Source organism: Papio anubis, chromosome 1 (genome assembly GCF_008728515.1).
Source record: "Papio anubis isolate 15944 chromosome 1, Panubis1.0, whole genome shotgun sequence".
In the NCBI taxonomy this organism is placed as follows: domain Eukaryota; kingdom Metazoa; phylum Chordata; class Mammalia; order Primates; family Cercopithecidae; genus Papio; species Papio anubis.
Window position 1 is genome coordinate 183,425,660 of NC_044976.1, and position 27,205 is coordinate 183,452,864.

General features: G+C 47.9%; 1 protein-coding gene across 14 annotated transcripts; it reads right to left on the minus strand.

The window, feature by feature from the left end:
• Nucleotides 1–15,363: 15,363 nt before the first annotated feature.
• On the minus strand, nt 15,364–24,943 carry TEX35 (testis expressed 35). 14 transcript variants are annotated; one of them, XR_002518743.2, is made up of 11 exons: nt 24,753–24,943; nt 24,143–24,208; nt 23,786–23,944; nt 23,218–23,286; nt 22,080–22,136; nt 21,326–21,385; nt 17,563–17,627; nt 17,128–17,326; nt 16,757–16,800; nt 16,328–16,463; nt 15,608–15,694 (listed from the first exon to the last, which is right to left on the minus strand). XR_002518743.2 is itself a non-coding variant. In XM_021930199.2 (10 exons), exons 1-10 carry the CDS (start codon nt 24,789–24,791, stop codon nt 15,579–15,581), a joined length of 858 nt encoding a protein of 285 aa, XP_021785891.1. In that variant the 5' UTR covers nt 24,792–24,943; the 3' UTR covers nt 15,364–15,578. The 14 variants fall into 14 exon arrangements, 13 of the variants coding, with proteins under 13 accessions (XP_021785891.1, XP_017807423.2, XP_021785881.1 ...); XM_021930199.2 differs by lacking the exon at nt 16,757–16,800 and having other exon boundaries at nt 15,364–15,694; nt 23,894–23,944; XM_017951934.3 differs by lacking the exon at nt 16,328–16,463 and having other exon boundaries at nt 15,364–15,694; nt 23,894–23,944.
• Nucleotides 24,944–27,205: the final 2,262 nt, after the last annotated feature.

The window sequence follows — 27,205 nt, forward strand, 5'->3', positions numbered from 1 at the left end:
TCTTCAATATCTCCTTGGCTGGCTGGCCAACTGATTGGTTACAGAGCCTTGCCTTCTCATTGCCTGGTAGCAGATAAGTGAGGCCGGGACTCTGGGGCCAGAGGCAGAGAGGCAGAGGTTCCAGGACACACCTGAGAAGGCCGCCTGAGAAGGGAAGTTTCTGAAAGAGAGGCCAAGGAAGAGGGACCCCAATGCTGGGGCGCTGTGAGCAGTGCTGGGCTGGTCAGTGGTCAGAACAGATGAAGCTGGTGGGGCTCAGGCAAAGAGAAGGTCAAAGTGCGGGTCACACCTGGAGCAGAAGGAGGGCATGACGCAAGGCCAGCTCAGCCACAAACCCCATGTTGGGTGCAGGTGCCTTCCCTCTGGGCCAAGATGGCCTGGAAGTGACCGGCTCCTGCTGGACAGGCAAAAGGTTAAGCAACACTCATCCCAGCTTCGAGCTGTCCCTCCCACCCACCTGAGTGGCAAGGAAGTTGCAGGGAGGGGGGCCTTGCTCTGTGCCACAACTAATACCTGAGAATAGAATTTGGGAAACTTGAATCACAGCTTCCCATAATGTGTTGCGATTGCTTAGAAACTGCGTGTCTCCCTTCCCCCAGTTGCCAGGGATCAGTGGCTCCTGACGCGTTTGCTTTAAATCTCTCTGTTCCCTGCCAATTAGCCAGTTTGACTTTCTGCTGTGGCAGGGATGAAAGTCACTATTCAGCGCTAGACACGGATCCTGGGGGAGGAATCTCATTGCCGTGGAGATGGAATCTGGGCTTGGCACTGCCTGTTTAGCTGCTGGGTGTTATTTTGGGTTGACTCACAGCCCAGCATGAAGCAGGAGGCCAATCTTCGTGCACCCCACAACTTTTCCCTCCCCAGCTTTATCCAGACTGTCTTCTGCTGACCAGCTGTTTATCCTTGTACTTGATATGCGCTTGCCAAAGCCTGCAGCAAAGGAGCCCACAGCTCAGTCCAAAGCAGCCAACCTTCAGCCTACTAGGATCTTAGCCACACCCCAGACTCCCAGAGAGAAGTGACTCACGTTGGACACAGTGGCTTCAAATGACCTCAGGTGACTCACAGCAAACAGACTAAAGGTGACACCCAGTGTCTCACCTATCAACTCAATTTGTCATTTACCCAGTCATGGCTACCACCCTTTCCCAGCTCATTCACCCAGCTGTTTTTAAATATGGGCACACCAGCTTAAATCCCAACCTTGCCTGTCCTAACACCACAAGTCTCAACTCTGGCTGCAGGTTAGACTCACCTGGGGAACATTCGAAACCACTGAAACCCCAGGACTCCCTCCCACAGAGATCTCATGTAATTGGTCCAGGGTGGGCCTGGGCATCCGTATGTTTTCAGAGCTCCCCAGGTGGGATTTTTATTTGTTTGTTTTGTAGAGATGGTGTTTCCCCATCTTGACCAGCCTGGTCTCAAACTCCTGAGTTCAAGCAATCCACCCACCTCGGCCTCCCAAAGTGCTGGGATCGCAGGCGTGCGCCACTGCGCCCAGCCCCCAGGTGGTTTTAATGTTCAACGATCCCGAGAACCAGGGTTCTGCCATCCAATTCTGTGAGGGAGGAGGATGCTGGACAGATATGCTATTTTCATATCCAAATCAGTCACCAGCACATCTGCAGCCTGGCTCGTCCCTTCAGTAGAGGACCTTCTGGTATGAACACTTGCTCATTTCTGACCCAAAATCTTCCATAAATTTTTCTGTATCCAACTCTTTATCCTTGGGTTTTAGTGATCTGTAAGTTTCTGTTTAATTTTCTGGACTAGGAATTGAGAGTCTCAGCTGGTGAAACACACATTACCAAAAAACCTAGTTATGGAAAAACTGGCTGAGATGAGAAAGATCTTGTTCTTACATAATTATGGATTCTCAATCTGTTTCATTTCGTTTATATTTGTTTCTCTGGAGAAATACTTTGTTATACATCACATATATTTTTTGATCTCTATATATCTTTGTTTTAGCTTTATTAACTTTGGAGACTTGAACATACACAAAAGTAGACAGGATAGTATCATGAACTACTACAAACCTACCCGCTCCCCTGCACCAACAATGGCTAAACCAGCCCCTTCCCCACACCCATCAGTTTACTCCATCTTCTATTATTTTCAAATACCAGCGATCATACTATTTCATCTGTGAATGTTTTAGCAGATCACTTGAAAAGAACTTCCTGTGTATCCTAACCACCATCTACTACACAGCAAAACTAATTAGCAATTAATTCCTAGAATTTAAATTTCCCAGTTGTCTCAGAACTGCTATGAATTATTAAAAGACTTGAGCTGCGGCACAGTGGTCATGCCTGTAATCCCAGGGCATCTTTGGGAGGTTAAGGCAGGTGGATCACCTGAGGTCAGGAGAGACCAGCCTGGCCAATAGGTGAAAACCCTGCCTCATTGTAACAATGTGGCTACAAGACAGTGCCTGTAAGAGTTAGCCTGGGAGCTGAGGCAGGAGAATCACTTGAATGCTGTGGAGGCAGAGAAGTTGCCGTGAGTCGCAGATGGCTTATTGTGTTCCAGCCCTCAGCTAACAAGTGAGTAAAACTTGTCTCTCAAAAAAAAAAAAAGAATTTGAATCAGGGTACAAATAAGATGCAGATGTTGAAACTGGCTGACATAACTTTTTAGTCTGTTTTAGTCTATAGGTTACCCCTCTAATTTTTTTTTTGAGATAGAGTCTTGCACTGTTGCCTAGGCTAGAGTGCAATGGCTTGATCTCGGCTCACTGCAGCCACCACCTCCTGGGTTCCAGTCATTCTCCTGCCTCAGCTTCCCAGGTAACTGGGATTACAGGTGCTCACCACCACTTCGGCTAATTTTGTATTTTTGGTGAGACGGGTTTCCCCACCCTGGCCAGGCTGGTCTCGAACTCCTGACCTCAGGTGATCCACCCACCTTGGCCTCCCAGTGTTCTAGGATTACAGGTGTGAGCCACCGTGCCTGGCCTCCATGTTCCATTTTTGAGGAATTGCCAAACTGTTTTCCAAAGCAGTGTCACCATTTGACATATTCAGTTTGGTGAGTTTTTACACATAGTACACACCCATATCCCCGTCATGAGATCAGGAATACGGCATCGGCACTCTAGAATCCTCCCTGTCATCCTTGCACTCTAAAAGGTAACCCTATTTTGACTTCTCTCACTCTGGATTAATTCTGATGGGCGGCATCAAGAGGTGATCCGAGGAATGCTTCCACTGGAGAATGCAGCATTAGCAAAGGCACAATGGCTGAGGCAGGGCAACCCCAGCTTTACATTCTGCAGGACAGAGACCCAGATTCTCCTGTGGTCCCACAGAGGCTTGGTGAGCAAGCAGTTCTCCTCCTCCCCTGCCCTGCTTCCTGCACAGCCAGCAGAACTTTTCAAAGGAACAGCAAGCAGGTGGGCTTCTTAATTGGGATCCCCTGGGAGGCAGAGGAGGGGAACCACGTGCACGATGACTAAGTTTCTTCCTAGTGGAGGACTTTAGCATGCAGTGCCATGGGGAAACCTGGCTTGCGGTGGGAAAGGAATCTGTCCTTGCATGGCCCTGGCACAACTGTCCTCCCCGGGTCTGTTAGGCTCTGCTCACCTCCTACCGCAGGCTCTTTAGGAAAGACCCAGGCCCCCCGAGCCCAGCCCACAGCCGCTGAGGCAGGACTTTCTGAGCAAGGCTCCTGACCGCAGGGAACTGCTCTGTGGGCAATTTGGCAGCACAGCCATCTGTTCTGTGGGGCAAAATGCTGGAGAACCAGCTGGAGAACCGTGCTACCTGGGGAGGGCTCTCAGGCGGTGGCCCCTGGAGAGTCAGGCCTGCCGCGGCCCCATTACCTGGAGGCCTTTCTCCCAGCTCAGCAGTTCTCTGGCTTCCAGCCTTTTCCCTGAACTGACCTTCTCCCTCTGGCCTCACCCAAGCACATATGCAGAATGACACTGAAATCACTCAAACTGCTAGAGATATTTACCCGATCTGAAAACCCCCTACCTTTCCATCCCAGCCCCTAACTCTCAGAAGTTGCTCCTGCCAGCTCCTTTAAGAGATTGTGAGAGCACCACCCCCTACCCACCCCTGCTGGTACTCAGGCCTTGCTTCCAAATACCATCCTCAGCACAGCCTGAAATTGTCACTCTCCTCCAGCCCACTGCCTGGGAACTTACCAATTAGAGGTTAATTTGGGTACTCATTAAAAGATGCAAACAGGCTGCGTATAATGGCTCACACCTATAATCACAGCACTTTGGGAGGCCGAGGTGGGAGGATCACTTGAGCTCACAAGGGATTGGAGACTGGCCAGGGCAACATAGTGAGATCTCCGTCTCTACAATAAAAAATATTTTAAAATTAGCTGGGCTTGTGCTTGTAGCCCCAGCTACTCAGGAGGCTGAGGCAGGAGGATCACTTGAACCCAGGAGGTTGAGGCAGCAGTGAGCCATGATTGTGTCACTGCATTCTCACCAGGGCAACAGAGCAAGACCCTGTTTCTACAAAAACATTTGTTTCAGTCAAAAAAAAAAAAAAAAAAAAAAAAAGATGTGCAAACGTCCCTGAGAGGGCTGGTCTGTCACATATCAGGGTGCTTTCTTTTAACAGACTGAGCTCTACTAACACTGAGCTGGGAAGAGCAGCAGCTGCAGACACACGGGGGCTTTGGGGCACGTCACACAATGCTGTGCTCTGCAGAGATAAGTCCTGGATCCGGGTCTAGAAAGGGAAACAGGATGATGCCAAAACCAAACTTTTTATGGTTCAGTATTTTGCATACACCAGGGCCGGGTGCAGTGGCTTCGCCTGTAATCCTGCGCTTTGGCTGAGGTTTGAGGCAGGAGGATCACTTGAGGCCAGGAGTTTGAGACCAACCTGGACAACATAGTGAGACCCTGTTTCTACAAAAACATTAAAAATTAGCCAGGTATGTTGGCATGCACCTGTAGTCCCAACTACTCAGTACTATTTTCTTTACTCAGGAGGAAAAATAATGAAATAATAATAAATATATATACCACAATGGGATTGAAACCCAGCTTCTCTTCCTCTCCAGTCCTCTCGCTCCTACTTGTCTCCCTTTCTCTCTCTTCTTCTCCACACTGTCCTTCCCCTATTCTTTTTGTCTGACCCTAGAACAGAAAATAGTCTCATTCCATTTTCTCTAAAGATGTAAAAAGGTGTTTTTGCTTTGTTTTGTTTTTGTTTTTGCGGGGGAGGGGGGTGCCGCTAGCCTTGGAATCTAACCATTGTCACAGCATAATTTTAGGGAAAAACATTTCTTCCAGCGCTGTACCTGGCTCATTGCAGGTACTCAACAAATGCTAGTTAAGTAAATAAATGAATGAAGTCCCTTTATTGTGAGTTCCAAATACCGGATTTGGGGTGTCCTTCTGGAACTGATCCCTCTGTGAGGGGCCACTGGCTTTCCTGCAGGCACAGATCAGCAGTGTCAGTCTTCCTGAGTTCCCTGAAAATTCCAAAGACGAAGCCATGGTGGGACCGCGTGGGACGCGGGGTCTAGACTCCCAGTCTGGTCTCATTTTCTTGTTTGCATCCTTGCCGCTTTTCCTTCTGGAGAGTTCAGTGGGCAGGGACCGATGGGGCCACAGCGCCCTCTGCTGGCGAGTTCTCACAGTCGACTTTTGCCTGCCCGAGCTTATACATACAGCGCCCTTGGATTTGGAGGGTTTGGGGCAGGCTGGGAACGGGGATTTCTGGTTTTATTCCAGGCCCACTCCTTAGTGAATGTCAAGACCAAAGGTGGCTCCTGGTAATAAAATGAGTGTCAGGGTGGCTCCCAGGCATTAATAACCTACAGGAGAGTAGGTTTTGCTTTTGTTTTAACAGCCTTCCTGGTCCAAGTGCCTGAGAAGTGTCGAGTGGAAATGGCTTCTCGCCCAGGCTGAGCGCTGTACCTCTGATGTCAAACTGGCTCTCTGCCTGCTGCTCCCTACGTGAACGGGGAGCGTTTTCTCCAACAGCCCTGTCCATGGCAGGCCTGGCTGCCACAGAGGCAGGGGCTGAGCCTTCCTTATGTACACGAAATGTGGCCCTTCCACAGAGGCCCGCGGGCAGCTGAAGAGGAAGCCTAAAGCCTCACTACCTGCAGCAGGCCCTTTTCAGCCTTCTTTCAGGATTGCAACAGCAGAGAGGGGAGCGCGCCCAGGTGGGGCAGGGAGCGGTAATGGCAGGGGAATAATCCCCAGGCTGTGGGCAGCCCCTTGTTCAGAGCGAGGCCCCCTGTTTTCCATACAGCAGACCCCATTGCTTATAGTGGTGACTTCAGTGCGTCCTGGGCTCACCCAGGAAGTATTGTGAAAATGCAGATTCTGATTCAGTAGGTCTGGGGTAGAGCCTGAGATGCTGCATCTCCCACAGGCTCCCAGGCAGTGCTGATGCTGCCGGGCCGGGGACCACATCGAGAGGAGCCAGAGTGTCGAGGAAACAGGTTCTGAAGTCAGAATGCTAGGATTCGAATTTCAGCTCTGTCACTTATCCTGTGACCTCCGACAGATTATGTTCATTACCTTCTCACTGAGTCTATTTCATCCTGTATAAAATGGCAAGAATGACAGTTTCAGTGGCTTCATAGAATGACAGAGGGACTTCACAGGTTGTCATAAGTATAAAATGAAATAAATAGCCAGGCATGGTGGCTCACGCCTGTAATCCCAGCACTTTGGGAGGCCGAGGCAGGCGGATCACAAGGTCAGGAGTTCAAGACCAACCTGGCCAACATGGTGAAACCTTGTCTGTACTAAAAATACAAAAATTAGCCAGGTGTGGTGGTGGGCACCTGTAATCCCAGCTACTCGGGAGGCTGAGGCAGGAGAACTGCTTGAACCCAGGAGGTGGAGGTTGCAGTGAGCAGAGATCACACCACTGTACTCCAGCCTGGGTGACAGAGCAAGACTCTGTCTTGAAAGAAAAAAAAAATGAAATAAATAATATTGGAAAAGCTCTTAGCCCAGAACCCTCAGTGCCCAGTAGGTGGTAAGTCTCTTGACGTCCATGTGGCCTTTCGACCAGCTGCTTATCGATCCCCTGCCACGTGCCTGGCACTGTTCTGGGACCTGGGATATAGCAGTGACAGAAACAAAATCTCCACGCTCAAAAAGCTTACATTCTCGTAGAAAAACACAGACAATAAACAAGTACGTAAACTGTATAGTATGTGAGTTGGTGATGAGTGTGCTGGAGAGAAAAATAAGGCAGAGTAAGAAAGATAAGGAATGCTGGGTCTGGGGGCCACTGAGAAGGTAACTTGGAGGCGAGGGAGCTGGCCGGCTGGAAGGCTGAGAATTCTAGTGGTGGTGGTGGCAGGGTGGTGAGACGGAGCCAGTATTTGTAAGTGCAGAGGCCCTGAGGCAAGAGGGTATGTGCTGTGTTTGAAGAAAAACAAAGAAACCAGCATGACTAGAAAGTGCGAGTGAAATATTGTACAGGGTTAGGGATGGGGAAGGCAGCAGGGCGGATCCTGTAGGGCTTTGTGAACCATTGATTTTGCATTTTGCTCTGTGAGAGGTGGGAAAACACTGGAAAGTTCTGAGCTGAAGAGTGACGTGTTCTAACTTATGTTTTCAAAGGACAGCTTCAGCTTGCTGAGACTAGACTGTGGCAAGTTAGGGTAGCACCCCTTGGGAAGGTGGGTGGGCAGCCCGTTGCCATGGAATTGGGGGATCCTCAGAGCTGCTGAGTTTAAGAGAGATGGATCTGGGTTCCAGTCAGAAGGGTTGGATGCCTGAGCCCATCCTCAGCCACCTTCTGGACTGGCCTGTGGCCTGTGACCCGGGAGAAGGAATGCTGTAAGTGGGCACTGGGCCAGGGTCATGGCAGTGATGGGATGGATGACACAGTCTGGCCTCCTCCTGGGCCTCCCCTCTGAACTGCCTCCAGATGACTCACCCTCATGTTTCTCTGATGATCGCATGAGTCAGGGCCTGGGGCTGCGCATCTGTTACCTGTGGGAGGGCTGGGGTGAGCCAACTGCACCTCACTCTGTTGTCATTGGTCACCAGGTTGACAGGAGTGAGATGCTGTGTTACAAGGGACCCACCCCTGTCCTCTAGAATAGCCAGTCCTGATCCCCACACCACTCACATTTTCCTATTGTTTGATTTCCTGCCTCGTCTCAAAATAGCTGTAGGTCATTTGTTTATTTTTTAAGGTAGATCAAAATTCATTTCATTGCAGGCCTGGCCATGATGAATGTTAATCAATGTATCAGGAAACTGGGTCTGTGAACTGAAGGCCTTTCATCCAGGAAAGGCAACTCTGACCTCATGGTTACTGTTGACACAGCAGTCTTTTAAAAATCTAATTCCTCCATAGATACTCATTTAATTCTCACAACACTCCTATTTAGATGTTATCACCCCCACATTCTGGAGGAAAAGGCTGAGTCTCAGAGAGGCTAAGTGACTCATCGGCAGCATCCACCAATTTGTATCTGGATCTGGCTGACTGCGACCTCTGAGCTCCTCCTATCTCACCTGCTGTCTCTGAAAGAGCTGCTGGCCCCGGAGGGCCACAGGGCAAAGGGAGCAAAGTGCTGGGCCGGGAGCCAGAAAACCTGGGCTGTGGTCCTGGCCTGGCCGCAGCGGAGGGTGCCTCACCACACGCCTCTGGACCTCAAACCCCTCACCTGTAAATGGAAGAGATTGATCGGACCATCTCCAAGATTTCTTCTGTGTGGCCTTAGTTAAGGCTTGTTTGGTGATAACAGAAGCCCACTCTGCCTAAACAGGAATGGGTGATACAGTCCAGAGGCCAGGGAGTCCCTCAGAGCTAAGGTGGGAGCTACAACTGGACCAAGAGGGCCTGGGACCCAGAGAGTTTTGGCTCTTGCAGACCCCTCTCCGGACTGCAGGGCCTTTCTCTCCACTCCTCCACCTGATTCTTCTCTTTCTGTGAACTGGTTTTCTCTTCCAAGAGATCAGCTTTTTCTGCATCTTCAGCTAATGGTGGCAGACGGCAACCCAGCTCCCAGTTACACATCTTCAGCTCTGGGGCCAACTGAGCTCTCCCCAAATTCCACTTCCAAACCCCCAGGGAAAGGAATCCAACTGGGCGAGCTGGGTTGGGCGTCCACCCCGGTCCAGTCAACCGGCTCCTGATTCTGTCCAGGAGGGCAGGGTCCCAGAGCACAGAAGTAGCAGCCTGGGTCAGGGAGATGCCCCCCATGGCTCTGTACACAGGACAGGAATCTTATTTTTAGGAAAAGAGACAAAGTTAAGTATCATTCTGTTCCAGAGGAGGTGACATTGAGACCTACGAAAAAAGCACAAGCTTGCCAGTAAAGCTGGCCTGTGCGCAGTGTCAGCAGGAACGTCTGGTGGTGGCTCCCTGCAGGTCTCTCCCCAGGGGCACAGGAAACAGCTTTTTGACAGCCAGGCAAGCCTGTCCCTGAAACTCATACAGCTGTCCTGTCACCTGTGAGTTGGGTGATGTGGGAGTGGGGCATGAGGGAGCTTGGGAAAGGTCAAGGGATGGGGACAGCAGAGACCACTGCCACCAGTCCTCGCCACTGAACTAGAGCTGCATCATCATTTCCATAAAGAAGATAGTGCCTCAGCAGATCGTGGCAGCTCGGTTTCCCTGATGACCTTGCTTCTGTTCTTAAAACTGGCACCTCTGTAGGCTGGGAGGCAGCCTTGCTCATCCCGTCCGCCAGCCTGGCACAGACACGGTGACGTATGTGTATTTCCAGACATGATCTGGGATGGACCCTGGATAGTATGGAGAATTTTCTTGGGATCTCCCCCAAACCTGCACAGTCCCGGAGGGCTCCATGTGACAGGAGACCCCTGTTGGCTCCCAGGGACCCTCGGGGAGGTCCACAGTCCCAAGGCCACAGAGCCAAGAGGGCAGGAGTGGGTCAGGAGGGCCAACACGTGAATACCTCAGGCTAGGCAGCAAGAGTTCAACCAAAAAATACTTCCTCAGCCCCTGCCAAGTGCAGGGCTCTGACTTCCATGCTAAGGATGAAGGTGAAGACAGCATAAGCTCTGCCTCTAGAAACTGACAATCTGCACAGAGAGGAAAGGCATACGTGGGCTGGAACAGTAAGGTGGGAAACGCCTCTACCCGGCTGAGTGACCTAGTCCTTGGGTCCCTGAGGAGATGTTAGAGCAGAGGGCAGTGCAGCGGGGATGATGGGAGATTCCTGGAGCTCAGAGAAGAAGGGGAGTGAAGGTAAGGACGTGGGAATGTGAAGGGCACATTTGGGACCCTAGAGTATAGGGTTTACAGATAGGAACAGGGGGAGAAAAGGCGAAAAATAATATAGGAAATGCAAGGCCTTGAACGGCAGGTTAAAGAGTGTGTCTGTTATCCCATCAGTAATCAGCCCTGGGGGTGGTTTTTGAGCAAGAGGGTGAGTTGCAGAGTAAAGCAGTAGTTCGGGAGGAAATCTCTGGAAGTGGCGTGGACAATGGATTCCAGGCTGTGACAAGAAACTCCTGGAGTCGAGGGCACTGGGTCAGAAGCTACTGGACATAGCTCAGGACCCAGACACTAAGATCAGAGTGTGTATGGGAGAGGGGGATTTCAGGAATAGACATGGGAAATGGTTAAAGGCTCCATGGGACCTGGTTGCTCATTTGCTGTGGACAATGGAGAAGATGTGAAGCTCTAATGACTAACGTGGTACCAAGGGCAGAAGAAGGGCATGCTCTCCACAGCCACGCAGCCATCAGGTGGCAGGGGTGGGGCGTCATCGATGGATTCTGCACAGTCTCCGCCCTTAAGGAACTCACATTCTCTTTTTTCATCCTCGGCTCTTCAGGAAAGGCCCTAAGAAGCCATCGAAGATACGTCATGGAGGAAGCCATCGAGGAAACTTTGTAACCGGCACCTGACCTATATTCTCAGAAATCCTCAAAATAACCAAAGGAGCTCTGGGGCCAGCTGCTCAGGGCAGGGGACTCTGAGCTCCACAGCACTCCAGGTTTCCTCCAGGGATGTCTAGTCCAGGGCACCAAGTGGACAGGCAAACAGACAGGCTGGTGAAAGCCCTGTGGGGGCGTGAGGTCCAGCCTTTGGCCGGAAATCAGCCTGTGCTCTAGCTATCAGAGAACTGAGCAAGGACAAGGACTCCCGTCAGCAAATGAGGCAGAGAAGGGTTTCGGGACACGGGGGAGTTTGGTTTTGGCTGTGTTGAAGTTGACAGGATGATGAGGCCCTGAAACAACAGGTAGATCCAAGCTTGGGTGACAGGTCAGGGCTTGAGTCCAAGGCTTGGGGTCGCCTGCCAGGGACCGTGATTTGAGGCCACTGTTCAAGCTTTTTTTTTTTTTTTTTTTTTTTTTAGACAGAGTCTCACTCTGTCACCCAGGCTGCAGTGCAGTGGTGCAATCTTGGCTCACCGCAACCTCCGCTTCCCGGGTTCAAGTGATTCTCCTGCCTCAGCCTCCTGCGTAGCTGGGATTACAGGTGCCCACCACCAGGCCCAGCTAATTTTTGTATTTTTAGTAGAGACGGGGTTTCTCCATGTTGGTCAGGCTGGTCTCAAACTCCTGACCTCAAGTGATCCGCCTGCCTCAGCCTCCCAAAGTGCTGGGATTACAGGCATGAGACACTGCAGTCAGCCAAGTTCATGGTGCTTTAGAGCAAAGTTGACATTTGTACCTCTTAAACAAATTTACATTGCCTTCTCAACCAGTTTATCTGGGAGGAATAACAAGCTGCCATATGCATACTGATGAGAAAGGAGGTGGGAGAGGCATTTGATCATCAGTCAAGTTATGATTATGGACACCCAATCAAGAAAGAAACGTGAAGTCAGTGTTCCTGAACATGAAGAACAAGACCAGAGCTTGGGTTTTGGAGTCACATGGACTTTTTTTTGTTCCAGCTCATTTGTCTTTTTGCCCATTAATAAATTAATCTAGACTCTAGATTCCAGAGCCAGTTTGATCTCTTTCAGGAGGGCCTGTGTCAGTTTGGCTCTGACCTTCTGATCCTGAGGGTTGGTACTAAGTGCTACATACTCATTCACTGAGCAGTGTGTTAATTCTAGGGTTGCTGTGTTGAGCGAGACAGACTCGATTTCTACCTTCCAACTCTAAGAAGCAAGTGAAGTAGGTCCCTAGAAAAATGTCAAGTAATTCAGGGAAAACCCTAGGGGTCATCCATATTGAGAATGGAGGCAGACGCTGTTGTCTGAAAGTTTATGTCCCTCAGAACTTGTATGCTGAAACCTAACCTCCAAGGGGATGGATGGTATTAGAGGTGGGGGATTGGGTCATGATGGCAGCACCCTCATGAATGGAATTAGTGCCCCTTATAAAAGAGAGATCTCTTGCCCCTTCTACCATGTGAAGACACAGTGAGCCAGGAAATGCCTGCATTAGAAAGCAAATCTGTGAGTGCCTTGAGCTTGAACTTTACAGCCTGCAGGACTGTGAGAAATAAATGTCTGTAGTGTTTAAGCCACTCCATTTATAATATTTTGATTTAGCAACCCAAACTACTAAGACAATGGAGGAATAGTAGCCAAGAGAGATACAAAAGAAGTTACGGGTAGAAGAACAGGAGTCAAGGAAGCTGGGGAATTCAAGGAAGATGGATTACTCACCAGGGTCAAAAGCAGGAACTCAATCAGAAGAACAAGAGCTGCAGAAGAGTCAATAGAATTGGCTGTCAGGAGGTGACCAGCTTCCTTTAGGGGAGCAGCTTCAAGAGAAAAGCAGGCAGAGGACAGATGTTCAGGGCTAAGCAGAGTGGGCATGGGGAGGCAGGCAGGCCCTTTCGTACACTCCTCAGTGAAGAGGAAGCAGCGTAACCCACCGGGTGCTGTGGACTAAGGTAAGTGTTTAAATATAGGGAAGCATGGACAGAGGGCAACTGGGAAAATGGCTTTTACTTAGATTATTTTAAAGAACAATCTGGACTACCAACAGGAGAATAGAAAAATAGATTATGAGGTAGACACAAGATAGAAACTTCATGGCAGTTAAAAAATAATGAATTACTGCTATATACAAACAATATGCATGAGTTGTACAATTTTGAGCAAAATAATACATAACGTATGATTCCATTTATGTCAGCTTTAAGAACAGGCAAAATAACACATAATGGTAGAGATTAGAATAATAGTAACCTGGACATGGGGCAGATGTGAGCTGGGAAGAGGGGCTGGAAGTGTTCTAGAACAATTCCAGTCATGTATCTGTATATAAAAATTCACCAAGTTGCACATTTGTGCGCATAACCATATAAATCTCAATGTTTCAAGTCTTTAAAACAATGAACAGGAGATAGACACATTCTTATCTCTTGCGGAGTAACAAATTACCTCAAGACTTAGCAACTTAAAAACAACAAGCATTTATTATTTCATGGCTGCTGCAGGCCAAGTGTCCAGGAGAAGCTTAACTGAGCAGTTCTGGCTCAGGATCTTCTCAGGCAGTTGCAGGCAAGAGGTCAGCCAGGGTTGCCATCATCTGAAGGCTCTACTGGGGCTGGAGGATTCACTTCCAAGTCAAATGGCTCACTCAAATGGCTAATGGCAGGAGGCCTCAATTTCTTGCCATGTAGCCTTCTTCACAGGATTGCTTGGGCGTCCTTACAACATGGCAGCCAGCTTCACTCAGAATGAGTGTCCAAAAGAGAGCAAGATGGAAACCACCATGTCTTCTATGACTTAATCTCAGAAGTAATACACATCACTTCTGCCACGTTCCATTCATTAGAAGCAAGTCGCTCTGTCTAGCCCACAGTTAAGAGGAGAGGAATTGGGTTCCTCTTGAAGGAAAGAGTATAAAAGGAGTATTAAATAATTTGTGGGCCTAGTTTAAAACCACCACAGCACAGAACTGAATAGTGCAGTGTTCCCAAGTGTTTGGAGTCTTGATAGTCAAGGGACAGGGTCTGGGAAGTCCCCTTTGATGGGCAGAATAACATCCTGCAAAGATGTCCATGTTCTAAGTCCCTGAACCTGTGAATATGTTATGTTACATGGCCAAGGGGAATTAGGGTTGCTAATTGGTTAACCTTAAAATAAAAAGATTAGTTCAGATTATCCAGGTGGGCTCAGTGTAATCACAAGGGTCCTTAAACGTGGAAGCAAGAGGCAGAAGAGTCAGTGTCAGAGTGATGAGGCACGAGAAAGATCCCACGGCCATTGTTGGCCTTGAAGATGGGAGGGACCATCAGCCAAGGAAGGCAGGTGGCCTCCAGAAGGCGGGAAAGGCCAGGAGCAGATTTTCCCCTAGAGCTTCCAGAAGGAATGTCGTTGTGCTGTCACCTTGATTTGAGCCTAATAAGATCCACGTTAGGCCCATTTCTTGTTGTCTTAAGCCATTAAATTTGTGGTGATCTGTGACAGCAACAATAGGGAACCAATACAGAGCTCTGCCCACCCTTCTCCTTTTCCCCATTTCTGATCCATTTCTGCTTTCATTACATGCTTATGATTATTGTACTTATTTCTACACTGTCCATATTGTTATTCTGCATGTTTGCCATCTCACCTTTAAAGCTATAAGCTCCTTGTAAACAAAGCCTACATGTGTTTTGAGTTTTGTTTTTTAAATGTTTATCAGAAGCACCAAATACATTACTCATCAATTTGCAGCCATTAAGAACCTGACCTGGAGAAAAGGGAATACTTGTCCACTGTTGGTGGGAATATACAGCCACTATGGAAAACAGTTTGGGGGTTGTTCCTCAAGAAACCAAAAATTGAGCTACCATAGATCCAGCAGTCCCACTGTGTATATACCTACAAGAAAGAAAATCAGCATATTGAAGAGATAGCTGCACTCCCACGTTTGTTGCATCACCTTTCACAATAGCCAAGATTCGGAAGCAACCTAAGTGTCCATCAACAGATGAATGAGGAAAATATCGTACACACACAGAATGGAGGACTATTCAGCCATAAAAAGAATGAACTCCTGTCATTTGCAACAATGTGGATGGAACTGGAGATCATTATGTTTAGTGAAATAAGCCAGGCACAGAAAGACAAACATCACATGTTCTCACTTATTTGTGGGATCTGAAAATGAAAACAATGAAACTCCTGGATACAAAGAGTAGAAGGATGGCTACCAGAGGCTGAGAAGGGTAGTGGGGGGCTTGGGGGTGAGGTAGGGATGGTTAAGGGGAACAAAAGATAGAATAAGACCTACTATTTAATAGCACTACAGGGTGACTACAGTCAATAACTGTACATTTCAAATAACTTACAGAGTAATTGGATTGTTTGTAACTCAAAGGATAAATGCTTGAAGGGATGGATACCCCATTCTCCATGGCATGCTTGTTTCACCTTGCATGCCTTTGTCAAAATATTTCATGTACCCCATAAATATATACACTTACTATGAACCCACAAAATTAACCATAATAATAAAATTCCAAAAAATAAAAGAACTTGGCCAGTTATTTATTAGATGGTAGAAGCAGCCAGCTTAGCGAAGAGATGAAACAAGGAGGAACTGGTGTGAAATAAAATATGAAATCCCATAATTCCTCCTCCTTCAAATTGAAGCCAAAGAATCACACCGAGGGCAGGATAGTTTCTGAAACACTGTTTGCTCTGTATCTTCTTTACTCTCATTTCAAGCTGGCAGTTAAGCTTCACCTTCCCTCAGTCTGGGACTTTGGGGCAGGCGCAGCGTGGCCCACAGAAGGTTGGGTGGTCACTGGCTCCTCTCCACCTTTGTAAAGGCCTGAGGCCTCTGAAGGAAGGTTCCCTTTGGGGGTGGAGGGAGGGAGAGGAAACCTTCAAGGGGGTGAGAAGGGTGGATCTCCAGAACCCAAGAAAGCCACCCAGTTCCTATGAGCAGCAGGGACCTGAGTCCTGCTTGGTGACAAGACCTCAGAGGGGTGTGGTGCAGGCAGAACTCAAGGCCGAGGGGTTCCCTGCATCACCCAAGACACCCAGGCCCCATGCACAGGTGGAAGCTGATTACGTGGAGGGAGCGAGTGGGCGGGCCAGGCAGCAGGGTCTCTCCTGAGACCACACAGACTGATGTCTGCTATCATCAGGGGCCCTCCGCATGCTCTGACCTGGGACCTTTGCAGACCCAGGTAGAATGGAGGGAGCTGGTGGTTGGGAGGACCCTAAGATGACTAAGATGGAATTTCCCACCAATCCATCAGGAAGCAGGGGGAAGTGTTGGAGTCTGAAATACCCTGATACAGAACCAAAAAGAATCGACCTCCACACACTCGAGTTTTGGACTGGAACTCAAAACCATGACATCCCCTTTGGCTTTGAATGAAGGCTTTTAATCTCCAATGGAGGCCTGGGGTCGGGGTGGTATTTAAGAGGACAAGAAGCCCTGACTGTGCAGCTTAAGGAGCGGGGAGGAGATGAACCAGACCTGCTGGTAGGTTCTGCGGCTGCGCTAGGTTGGAAACATATTCGATGTCACTGGGGTTGAGGTACAGATAAATCAGAAGGCAGCTCCAGAAGCCAAGGGTGAAAAGGGTGCCCAGACTTGGTGTGAATATTTCCCGCTGGATGGGGAGAAAGGGCAGGACCTGAGGCAAGGTCAGTTCCGCCGCTGGTGGTGCACCCTCCCCACCGTGGGAGCCCCGGGCAGCAGCCTCTAGGCTGGGCGACCCAAGTCCTCCTTCCTGGTGCCACATCCTCTACGACTGAGTGTGCTGGGTGGCAGCGTCTGCTAACAGTCCCTACTCCCTGCGCAACCTCAGGAGGGGTGTGATGTGAATGCGGCTGGGAGCACATGGCCTTGGGCAAAACAAGGCACCCGACTGAGACAAGGCACATCTCGTATGGCTCTACCTACCCCTGATTGTAGTTGTTCTTTAGAGCACACAACAAACATTTCTCCTGCAGAGGACAGAAACGGCACAAGAAAGATCAGTTTCCCCTGGTCCAAGGAGGGCAGCCTGCGAGGAGCCTCATCTGCCCTTGCTAAAGGGAAGGACAGAATAAGAGGGTGGAGCCGGCAGGCAGGCGCATCCAGGGGCAAGTGCTGCACGGTCACAGCTAAGGAGGTGCCACCGGCCTAGAAGGCAAGGCAGGTCAGGGAGGGCGCAGGCTCGGGCGCACCCAGAAGTCCCTTCACTATGATACAGCACAAGCTCGGGGAAGTCACCAGGGAGCAGGAGCCAGGGGCCTGGCACCAGTGCTGGGCTCGGGCAGGGCTTCACTTACACAGCAGGGCCCGCACTCATGAAGGGGATCCAGTGAGCCCTGTTTTTTTTGTGGTGCCATCGTCTTCTTGTGAAGAGCACAGGGTGCTCCATTGGCTCCACCCGTTCCATCCATTTTCTTGGGCCTGAGCTGTGGTTCTCTGTGAGTCTTTCCCATCAGCCTGAGTTCCTGCTGTTCCTTTGGTGCTCTTCTAAGGGGGCTGGGGGAGGAGGGCCAGGGAGGGGCGGAGAGTTGGGGAGACATTTTCCAACATGACAAGGAGATAACCAGTACACAGGTGGCCGTGGAAGGCCTTGACTCCAAGTCACAGGGGCAGTAGGAGCCAAGACAATTCCTCCAAGAGTCTGGGTGTCCTCTGAACCCAAAAGGGATTCAACAAAGGGAAGGGAGGAGACCCTTTAGGGATGAGGAGAGACGAGTGCAGGTTACACTTACAGCTTATAGTTCTTCTGTGTATTTATTAAAATGTCCATCTTCTCATCCATATCTTTCTGCATTTCCTTCAAGAGAGAATTCAGAACTAGCATCTGCGTTTTGAAGGGCTTTGGAAATACCTTCCTCCCGCCTCTCTGCAAACCATTCTGCGTCTTACTTCCTCAAGAATCCTCCCTGGACTTGGGTGAGGTGGCTTTTGGAGTGTTCATGACATATACAGCTTCTCCCCTTCCTCATCCCCATTCCCCAATGAGACAAAAGCACAGGCAGAGACATTAGGGGACTTTCCGAAGTCTCTAGGTGAGCCAGAGGCCAGCTACTGTTTTACCTGATCTCACACTTTGGATAAAACCAATGCTTGTCTTGGTTTGATGCCTATAAAATGATGGAACCAAGAAGACCAATCTTGTGACCCCAAAGACACTTTGCAATGTTTTGACCCTTGCCATGCACCCAGATCCTACGTATTTGTGTTTGCTTCATCTTTTACCTAATTCCTGGCAAAGATGGTCAACAACAAGTAAAACTGACAGCAGCTAAAGGGATACATCACATGTATTATTCACTCAGAACAGAAAGAATAATACAATTTTGACAAAGTTTTGATCTATAAAATTCGACCTGGGTAAATCGAATGGAAATAGTGGACATTCTAAGATGGTAGAAGCCATAACTGACAATATTTGTTACAGAAAAAAACAGGTTGGAGATGTCATAAAATAGAAATAAAAGGAATTTATTCCAATAAAATAATTTTCATTAAAAATGAAAGATTTGGTAACAGTTTAATTGATGTACTATAGAAAATTGATCAAGAAATCACACTGTCTGCATAGAGATGATTTTATAAAATACCTTCTTGAACAGCATTTTTAAATGTTAATACAAATTTGAATAAAATATTTGTATTCATAGAGTCAAAATATCCTTGAAGTCAATGTCCCCTAGGTCCAAAACATCAGAGTCAAAATGTCCCATATTCTTACATGTTTCACCAACATGTACCCCTTCAAAATCATCATGTTCCAAACCGATTTCATTTTCCCAAGCTAGCTCTATCTCCCCACTGGCATTGTCATTGTCACCACTTTCTTCTAATCATCCAGATTAAAATTTGGTGTCATCACGGATGCTTGCCTCTCGAGACTTCAGTCTCCGTACTGAATTGGTCACCAGGAACTGTTATTTTTCCTTCAGTGCATCTTTCAGATTTATCTTTTCCTTCTTTCCCTACACCTGGTCCAGCTCTGGTGTTGCTACTGCCAGGCATCTCCACCTGCTCCCCGGGCCCCGCCCAGGCAGCCTTGCGAACAAACACCTGCTGGGCTAAGCTTTTTGAAGTGCTGCTCCCAGCATGTTCTTTGATTAAGAATCTCCAGAGGCCTCTTGCTGCTCACAGAACCAAGTCCTAGCTTGTCTGCGTGTCTTTCAAAAGCCATCATTACCTACAGCCTTTGTGCCCATTCATTTTTTTTCCCCTCAGTTTCCCCCAGTGGTCCCACTTCATGACTGATCCCCGTGCTGACCACCATATACAATAGCTCCTCCTGCCTCCTGCCCTGCTCAAGCTGTTCCCCTGCCTGAAATCGCCTCCTTTATGCCTTTCCATACCCAGCCTCCCCACCAACAAAACACTAACTTTGGATTTTAACAGAGAAATAATTAATGCATGTCCTTTGTAGAAAATTTGGACAACACAGAGGGATATAAAAGTATGAATATTCTCATCCAGAAATAACTGCTATGAACCCCTTTGGTATATTTTTTTCCAGTCTTTTTTCCGTATATTTACTTACTTTTTTTTTTTTTTTAACCTAGCTGAGATCAGCCTATGTATATTACTTGCATCTTGTTTTTTTAGTTCTCATTATAAATATTCTTTCTAAACATTTTCTTTAATAGTTCCTAACTTTTATTATATAAATATTTCATAATTTATTTGGCTATTCCCCTACTGTTGAAAATTGAGGTTGTTTCCAAATTTTTATTATTACAAATAATCCTGTGATGAACGTCTTTTTATGTATACCCATGATGGCATTTCTGATTATTCTCATAGGTTAAATTCTGAGAAGTGAAATTGATAAATCAAGAGGTTGATTTTTTTATGTCTAGTATCTAACAATGTTCCAGTTGTGTACAAATTTGCACTCTAATTAACAGCATAAGAGCATTTATGTCTTGTACTATAATTGTCATAAATTAAAAATTTGCTTATTTGAGTGTAACAATAATTGTTCATTTGCATGTATTTAATTATGAGGTCAGGCCTTCGTTAATATGTTTATTGCTTTTTAGTTATATTCTCTTCTGTGGATTGTCTGTTCACACTCTTGTCTATTTTCCTACTTAGTTCTTATTGATTTGTGTGAACTTTACATGTTATGGATAAAAACCTTTTTTCTGTGCTTACATTTGTGGAAATATGTTCCCCCCAAACTGTTTTTTAAATTCTGTAAATATAAATGATTTTTGTGTCATAATTCTTTTAAAAAATCTTACATAGCTAAATATATCAATATTTCCTTTGTAATTGCTTCCATTGTATTTATATTTAGAACTTCTATTTATATATTTACTTAAAATTTCTTCTTATTGGTTTTTATTATTTAAAATCACTTCATAGACTATTTAACTTTACAGTGTTACGTGGCTTAAGGTTTTCCTTCATATAGTCAAACAATGTTTCTAATATTAATACCTAATCCTTTCCTTCTCACTAACATCAAAAAATCACCTTTATCATATTGTAAATTCTATAGAGCTGTGGTTCTCAACCTTGAGTATACACTGGAATCACCTGGGCAACTAAAAACCACTGGCGCCTGGACCTCATTCTAAGAGCTTTGACTTAATTGTTATGAGGTGTAGCCTGGACATGGGGAGGGCGTAGGTGAAAGCCTTTCCAGGTGATTCTAATGTGTAGCCAAGGTTAGTAACTGCTGCTAAAGTGTTTAGGACCTGGGTCTCATCCACGGGCAAGCATCTGAATCAAAACGGAGTTTTAAGCAACTCCGGCCCACCCTGGAGATGTTTATTCAGTTCCTCCGGGAAAGGGGGTCAGTAAATAGAGTTTTTAAATTCTCACAACTGATTCTCATTACATCCCAGGCAGAGAGGCTGTTGAGGCGTTATCTATCCCATTTCATTCATGTGTTTGGTTATCCTTGGACTGATTTAATAACTTTGTTTTTATAGTGAATTTTGATATCTGGTAAGGCTAGTGTCCCCTTACAGCTCTTGAAAAATGGGTACCTATTTGCTTTTGCCAGTTCATGCTTCTACATCAGTGCCTCTCAATCTTTCCCCTGGGAACTTGTCTAAAATACAAGGGCCCAGCACCATCTGAACATGAGCCCAGGCTCTGTTTTATTAGTGTTCCAGGCGATTCTGAAACATACCACATGTTGTGAATCACTGCTCTAGAATCTAGTTCATCCTAGTAATTTTTTGAGTTAAAAAAGAATCTTATTGGGCTCTTGATGAGATTTGCATTAAGCTTCCGATGCAGTCTTCAAGGCTTAACTTGAGACTTACTTTCTCTGTAAGGACTTCGCTGCTTACTCCAACTCTCATTCAGTTCTCATGCCTCTAAGCCCCTAACTAGCAAACAACCAATTAAGTATTTGGCTTGCAATTCTGTCTTGCAATGGAATTTGGGACTACTAGCAGATAATAAGCTCCTGGAGGGCAGGGTCTGCTGGTATCTCTTCCACAGTTTCCAGTATGACTGGTCCATGGAAGGCACTCAAGTAATGCTTACCTTCATAATTTCCACAAATTCGTGAAGTTTATCAAAATCCTTGTCCATTAGATCCTTTATCTAACAAGGAAGAAAGGCATGGCTTGACAAAGCACAGAGCGTGTTATTGAGGTTAGTTGTGGCGTCTTTGGGGCATTTTAAGCAAAGGGCAGCAGCTGCTCCTCTGGCATGGACTAATAACGGCCTGTTAGAGTCACTTTCTTCTCAAGGAGTCTGTGAAGGGACTAGGGTGCAAGCACCATCAAGTCAGCACCGCCACCAGCCTTGGCACTGCTTAGATCTGGCTACTGCAAGGCTGCATGTGGAGCTCAGACCACAGCTTCAATTACACTTTCTTGCTTGATTATTCCCTTTTTTCCTAAGGATACTACAGGTGTTGGTTGTATCATAGAAATGAGAGGGTTCCTGCTTTGCAACTTGCTCAGGGGAGGCGAATAAGGAAGACGGGGTTGGTCCCTGACTGCCCCTAAATTCACTTTCCAAATCAGCCCCTCTCACTCAACTTCATCACTAAGGTGACGTCACCCACCCTTATCAAAGGGACACTTCAGGGAGTCCTCAGTCACTCAAAAATTGGGTTTAGGCATCAAACAAATAAGAAGTGAATAACCTAACACTGAAGCTCTCTGGGTATTAGGACTGAGTTACATTTTTCCATGCAATTCCTGCTTTCCTTCACTATTCAAAGTTAAGGATTGCATTTTTCCTGAAGCTACACTTTTCCTCCATGATATGGAAGGCCTCATCTCGTTACCTGTTTTATCTCCTCCATTTTCTCCTTGAGCTCTTCTCTCACTTCCCTGAGTTCATTCTGAGGAAATAAAATGGAGAAGAGAAGGAGGAAAGAACGATCTAGGATGGAGGGGAAACTGTCAACAGGAGGAAAGAAAAGATCCCGGGGCAATGTCAGAGAAAAGCTTCCAACAGGGAGGAAACAAAGGATGTTGTTGAGACAATAGGATAGACCAGGTACACTGGCTCACACCTGTAATCCCACCACTTTGGGAGGCCAAGGCTGGGGGATCCCTCGAAGCAAGGAGTTTGAGACCAGCCTGGGCAACATTGCGAGACCCCCCCCATCTCAAAATTAATTAATTAATTAATGTTTTAAAAAGACTATAAGTGGGACCTACAGGCATCATGTCTCTGCCAAAAAATGCACAGCCTGAATCTCATCATGAGGAATCCAACAGACAAAGCCAAATTGAGTGTTATCCCACAATGTAAGTGATCTGTAATCTGTAAAAATGTCAATGTCCCTAGACCAGGTGTGGTGGCTCAAACCTGTAATCCCAGCACTTCAGGAGGCCAAGGCCGACAGATCAGCTGAGGTCAGGAGTTCGAAACCAACATGGTGAAACCCCATGTCTACTAAAAATACAAAAATCAGCCGGGCGTGGGGGCAGGTGCCTATAGTCCCAGAAAGTTGGGAGGCTGAGGCAGGAGAACTACTTGAACCTGGGAGGCAGAGGCTGCAGGGAGCCGAGATCGCACCACTGCACTCCAGCCTGGGTGACAGAGGGAGACCCTGTCTCAAAAAATAAAATAAAAATAAATAAATGTCAGTGTCCCCAAAGACAAAGAACTGTTCTGTTCCAGATTATCGAAAAGACACCTGGTAATTAGAGGCAATGTGTGATCCTGGATCAGACCCTGGACCAGAAAACGTCTCCTTTCTGTTGTTAGGAAATACACTTGTGGGACAACTGGTGAAATTAGAACAAAGGCTATAGATGAGTCTTGTCTCTGAGTTAACTTCCAGATTTCGGTAATTGCACTGTGCCTACATAAGAGGATATTCTTGTATTTAGGAAATAGGCACTGAGGACTTGGAGAAAACTTACTCTCAAGTGGTTCGGAGTATAGACATGCCTCCGAGTTCACGCACTCACCTTTAGGTCCTGTGTCACTCCTGCTTTGGTAAACCGCCCTTCTTGTTTAACTGCTTTGTAATCAAATGTCTGCGGATTGAAACAGGAACACAGACTGTTGGGAATTGCAGAGGGGGTGGATGTGCAGAGGCAGAAGAGATCCCCCGTGTTTCTGTTCCTCCTTTATGGTTAGGGCAAGGGGAAAGCTGGGGGCCCCACCTGTGCAGAAGGTTCCTCTCTCCTCCTCCCTCTTTCAGCTCATCTGGTTCCACTCCCCTGCTGGCCCACAGGGCCTCGGCTCCTTCTGTCCCAGGCTCATTCCTACCTTGGGCCTCAGTGCATGCTGCCTCCTCTGCCTAGAAGGCTCTTACTCTGCCTTTGCAAGGCCAGCGTCTTGTCCTTCAGCTCTCAGCTCAAAGGAAGGCCTTTCCCTACCACCCACTTTACGGCAGCCACTAGCCACGCCTCCTGTCTTAATTCCCAGAAGAGCAGGTGACACTGCTGAATGAGTCCTGGTTCATTTATGCATCTGATTGGTTACAGTGTGAAGTTCTATGAGAGCAAGAACTCTCAGTGCATCCCCCAGCACCTGGCACAGGTCTTGGCCACTAGGATCAGCAAATGACCCCTGACTCCAGGTCACTTCCCCATGGATCTCAGGCCTGGCTGCTGGCATGGCCTCAAAAGAGCTTCTTACTTTGGTCGGCTCTGGCTTCAATTCCAGGCAAACTGCCTTGTAGTTCTTGCTCTGCCAAAAGAGGAGACTGGGATTCAGCCTGGCAGGCATCAGTACTGGGGAGGAGAACATCTGGCCCTTGCACAGGAACCCTGCAGCCCTCCCCCCTCCCCGGCACCCCCACCCCACCATGCAACCCTGCCTGCCCAACTGGCTTGAGCTCAGGCTCACAGACCCCACAGCACCCGGATCCGATTCCTGACAACTCACATCTTGTGGTGCTGTCCTCTTCCTATGGGCGTGTGTCTGCCTGTTTCGCAGGCAGCCCTGTCCCTGCTGGAGGGGCCAGCGTGGAGACAGCACTTTAGGACAACTAGAAGCAAGCCCCAGAGTGTTGTTTCCAGAGCAAGGGCTTCGGCCACGGGCAGATTTGCGCTCTAATCTCAGCTGACCTCTCTACCAGCTCTGTCATTTTGGGTGAGTTGCTTAGCCTCTCTGAGCCCCCATTTCCTCATCTATAAAATCGAGGTGATGATCATACTTATCTAATAAGGTTATTGTGAGCCTTAGCCTTGCTGGTTAGATGCGGGCCTGGCAGGCCTGGCCTGGGCCGTGGTACCATGAGTGCTCCCTCGGCAGTGCTCCTTGTCCCCAGAGGGAGGCAGCAGAGGCCTCTGTCCTTCCCGCCCCAGGGCCAGGGATTAATCTCACACCCCGTCCAGACAGAGAGGCTGCTTTATGCTCAGAACAGAGAAAAAAAAACAAAAAAAACAAAAACCAGAGATTCATGGGAGTGTTCTCTGTATCCCCTGCCCTGCCACCATCTCCATTCAGTAGGAGCTCAGAGAGGACCCACACTGTCCAGCCATGTCTCTTTTACCAGATGTGTTTTCTTCAGTTCTGCCCTCTTGGCCGACATGATGGAGGAGGCCAGGGTGTTCTTCAACTCCCCACAATAGCCCTCGGGACCAGGCCACTGTCCTAGGCAACATACAGGTCAAGGTGAGGGCAGGGTGACCACCCCTTTGTGTACGGAACAGCTGAGGTCACAATGCCCAGGACCCACATGGTGGTCCAGAGTGTCACCACAGCTTCAGGCCTGGGGGGTTTTGGCCACTGAGATGAGGGGCTCAGGCCAGATTTCAGAGTCCCACCAGGCCTCCCTCTTGCAACAGAAGGAAAGTCCACACTGAGGGGGACCATAGCCTGCTACGGCTGAAGTGCAAGGCACATGTCAGAAGCAGAGGCTCCTTCTGCAGCAGGACTCACCTACTTACTCAGAGGGACATCCTCCAGGGACAGCCACCTCCTCCTCTGAGCGCACAGCCCAAGTCCTCTGCTGTGCACTCCTCATGCGAATGGACCCCACCTCGGACCGGAAGCCACCTTGGGTTGGCGGATGCCCTGAAGTCGCTCTGGTTCAACGTGCATGCACTGTTTGACTTAACCTGTGATACTCTGTATGAGGTGGGGTAGCCAATCTCAGCAGGATGGTTTCTGATGCCTCTGACCTCACACTGCCCCTGTCCCACAACCACCCCCTGAGCCCTGCCCACCTAAAAAGTCTATTTTCCTTGTTCTTCTATCATCCTGGAAGAGAGCTGGGACAGAAGCTAAAGATAAGAAGCTTTTGGGGCAAATAAAGAAGAATACTAAAGAAAAGGCCATTCTGAGGGTAGCCATAGTTTGTGCTAAAGTAGACAGTCAGGGGAACATGTCACCCCATGGGATAAAAAATCACTGGGGATCTGGATTGGTGAAATTGATTTCTCTTTCCTCTTATCACTGGGCATTCACTTCCTTCTTCCCTCTCATTTCAGCTGCTAGTTGCACAGAAAAGGCCAGCATGGACATCTGAGGACAGACAGCACAGGAGTACAGGAACTAATGCAAATTGCATGTGAATGACATCTCCACACAGGCCGCTACTGATCACACTCACCCTCCCGTTTCACGTGCCTGCTTGAGCCTATCCTTCCTGGAGGCTGCTGGCACCTCTGGAGCCACCTGCAGCGCTTCTGATGCATTTCCTCGGTGGTGATTTCCCAGCCCCGACACTGGTGACAGCTGTGGGTCTTACTCCACCGCAGCCAGAGGAGAATGTGTCTGCCACTGCATCAGGGGAAGGAGAGGGAGTTGGGGGTGGTCACCAGCTTCCCAGGCCTCACTTTCCCCACTTATAAATGAGGGGCTGGAACTTTTCAGTTTCCTTGGACCGTTTAATTCAGCCCTCCCAGATCTGATGGCTTCGTGGTAGGAATGCCCTTTCTCCAAGGGAATTACAGTGAAAACAACTGACTCCACCTCAACATCCACCAGCCCCGTGAAAATGGGCACCACCTCCTTCTGCTAGTTTTGGCTTGGGGGCCTCCTGGACCTGCAGCAGAGCTTCCCTTGCTTGGCTGAGCAGTTGTTAAATGAGCTGCCTTCTAGCCAAGCATAGGACATGAGCCCACTGGCCTATCTATTAGGAAAGAAGGTCTAAGAGAAATCAGTGTCTCAATGCAAAACCACTTTATAAAGCAAAAAATTATCTATGTATGTACACATGGTATTATCACTTGGGCAGAATTTTAACTACAGACCCACAGCTCTGGGCTTGTGCCTTCTCACAGCGTTTACTATTTATGTTTTCAAACATTGTACACCATTGTTTTATCAATATGTTCTGGAGGGACTGGGGAAATCCATGTGGTGATCCTGAATAATGATTATTTACTTATGAAGAGACAGGATCTTGCTCTTCCTCCCAGCCTGGAATGCAGTGGTATGATCATGGCTTATTGCAGTCTTGAACTCCTGGGCTCAAGAAATTCTCCTGCCTCAGCATCCTGTGTAGCTGGGACCACAGGCATGCATCACCCCACTCCCAGCTAATTTTTAAAAATTTTGGGGGAGACAAGGTCTCACTATGTTGCCCAGGCTGGTCTCGAACTCCTGAGCTCAAGAGATCTTCCCACTTCGGCCTCCCAGAGACACCATGCCCAGTCTGAATAATGATTCTCATATTCTTGCAAGAAGCTTTTGCACCTGCAAGAGAAACTAGGTTGAAGCAGTGTTGCAGCGTTGGTATTGCTGTGGTGTAACTTTGTTCTAGGTAAGCCATAGGACGTTCTTACTTGAAGAATGCCAGACACGCTTTTCCTAATCTCCCTTCAGAGCAAAACCCATCTGTATCAGGGCAAGCAGCGTAGAGCCCACTGCTGTTCCATCAGAGTTTGGGGGAAAAGGAATATTCACAACAGACAGAAAGAAGAAGCCACCTGTCTCTGTTCTCCAAGTTGATATCATTTGGGTTTCATTTTCTTTACCAGGGTCCTGCTTTGTTTTCAG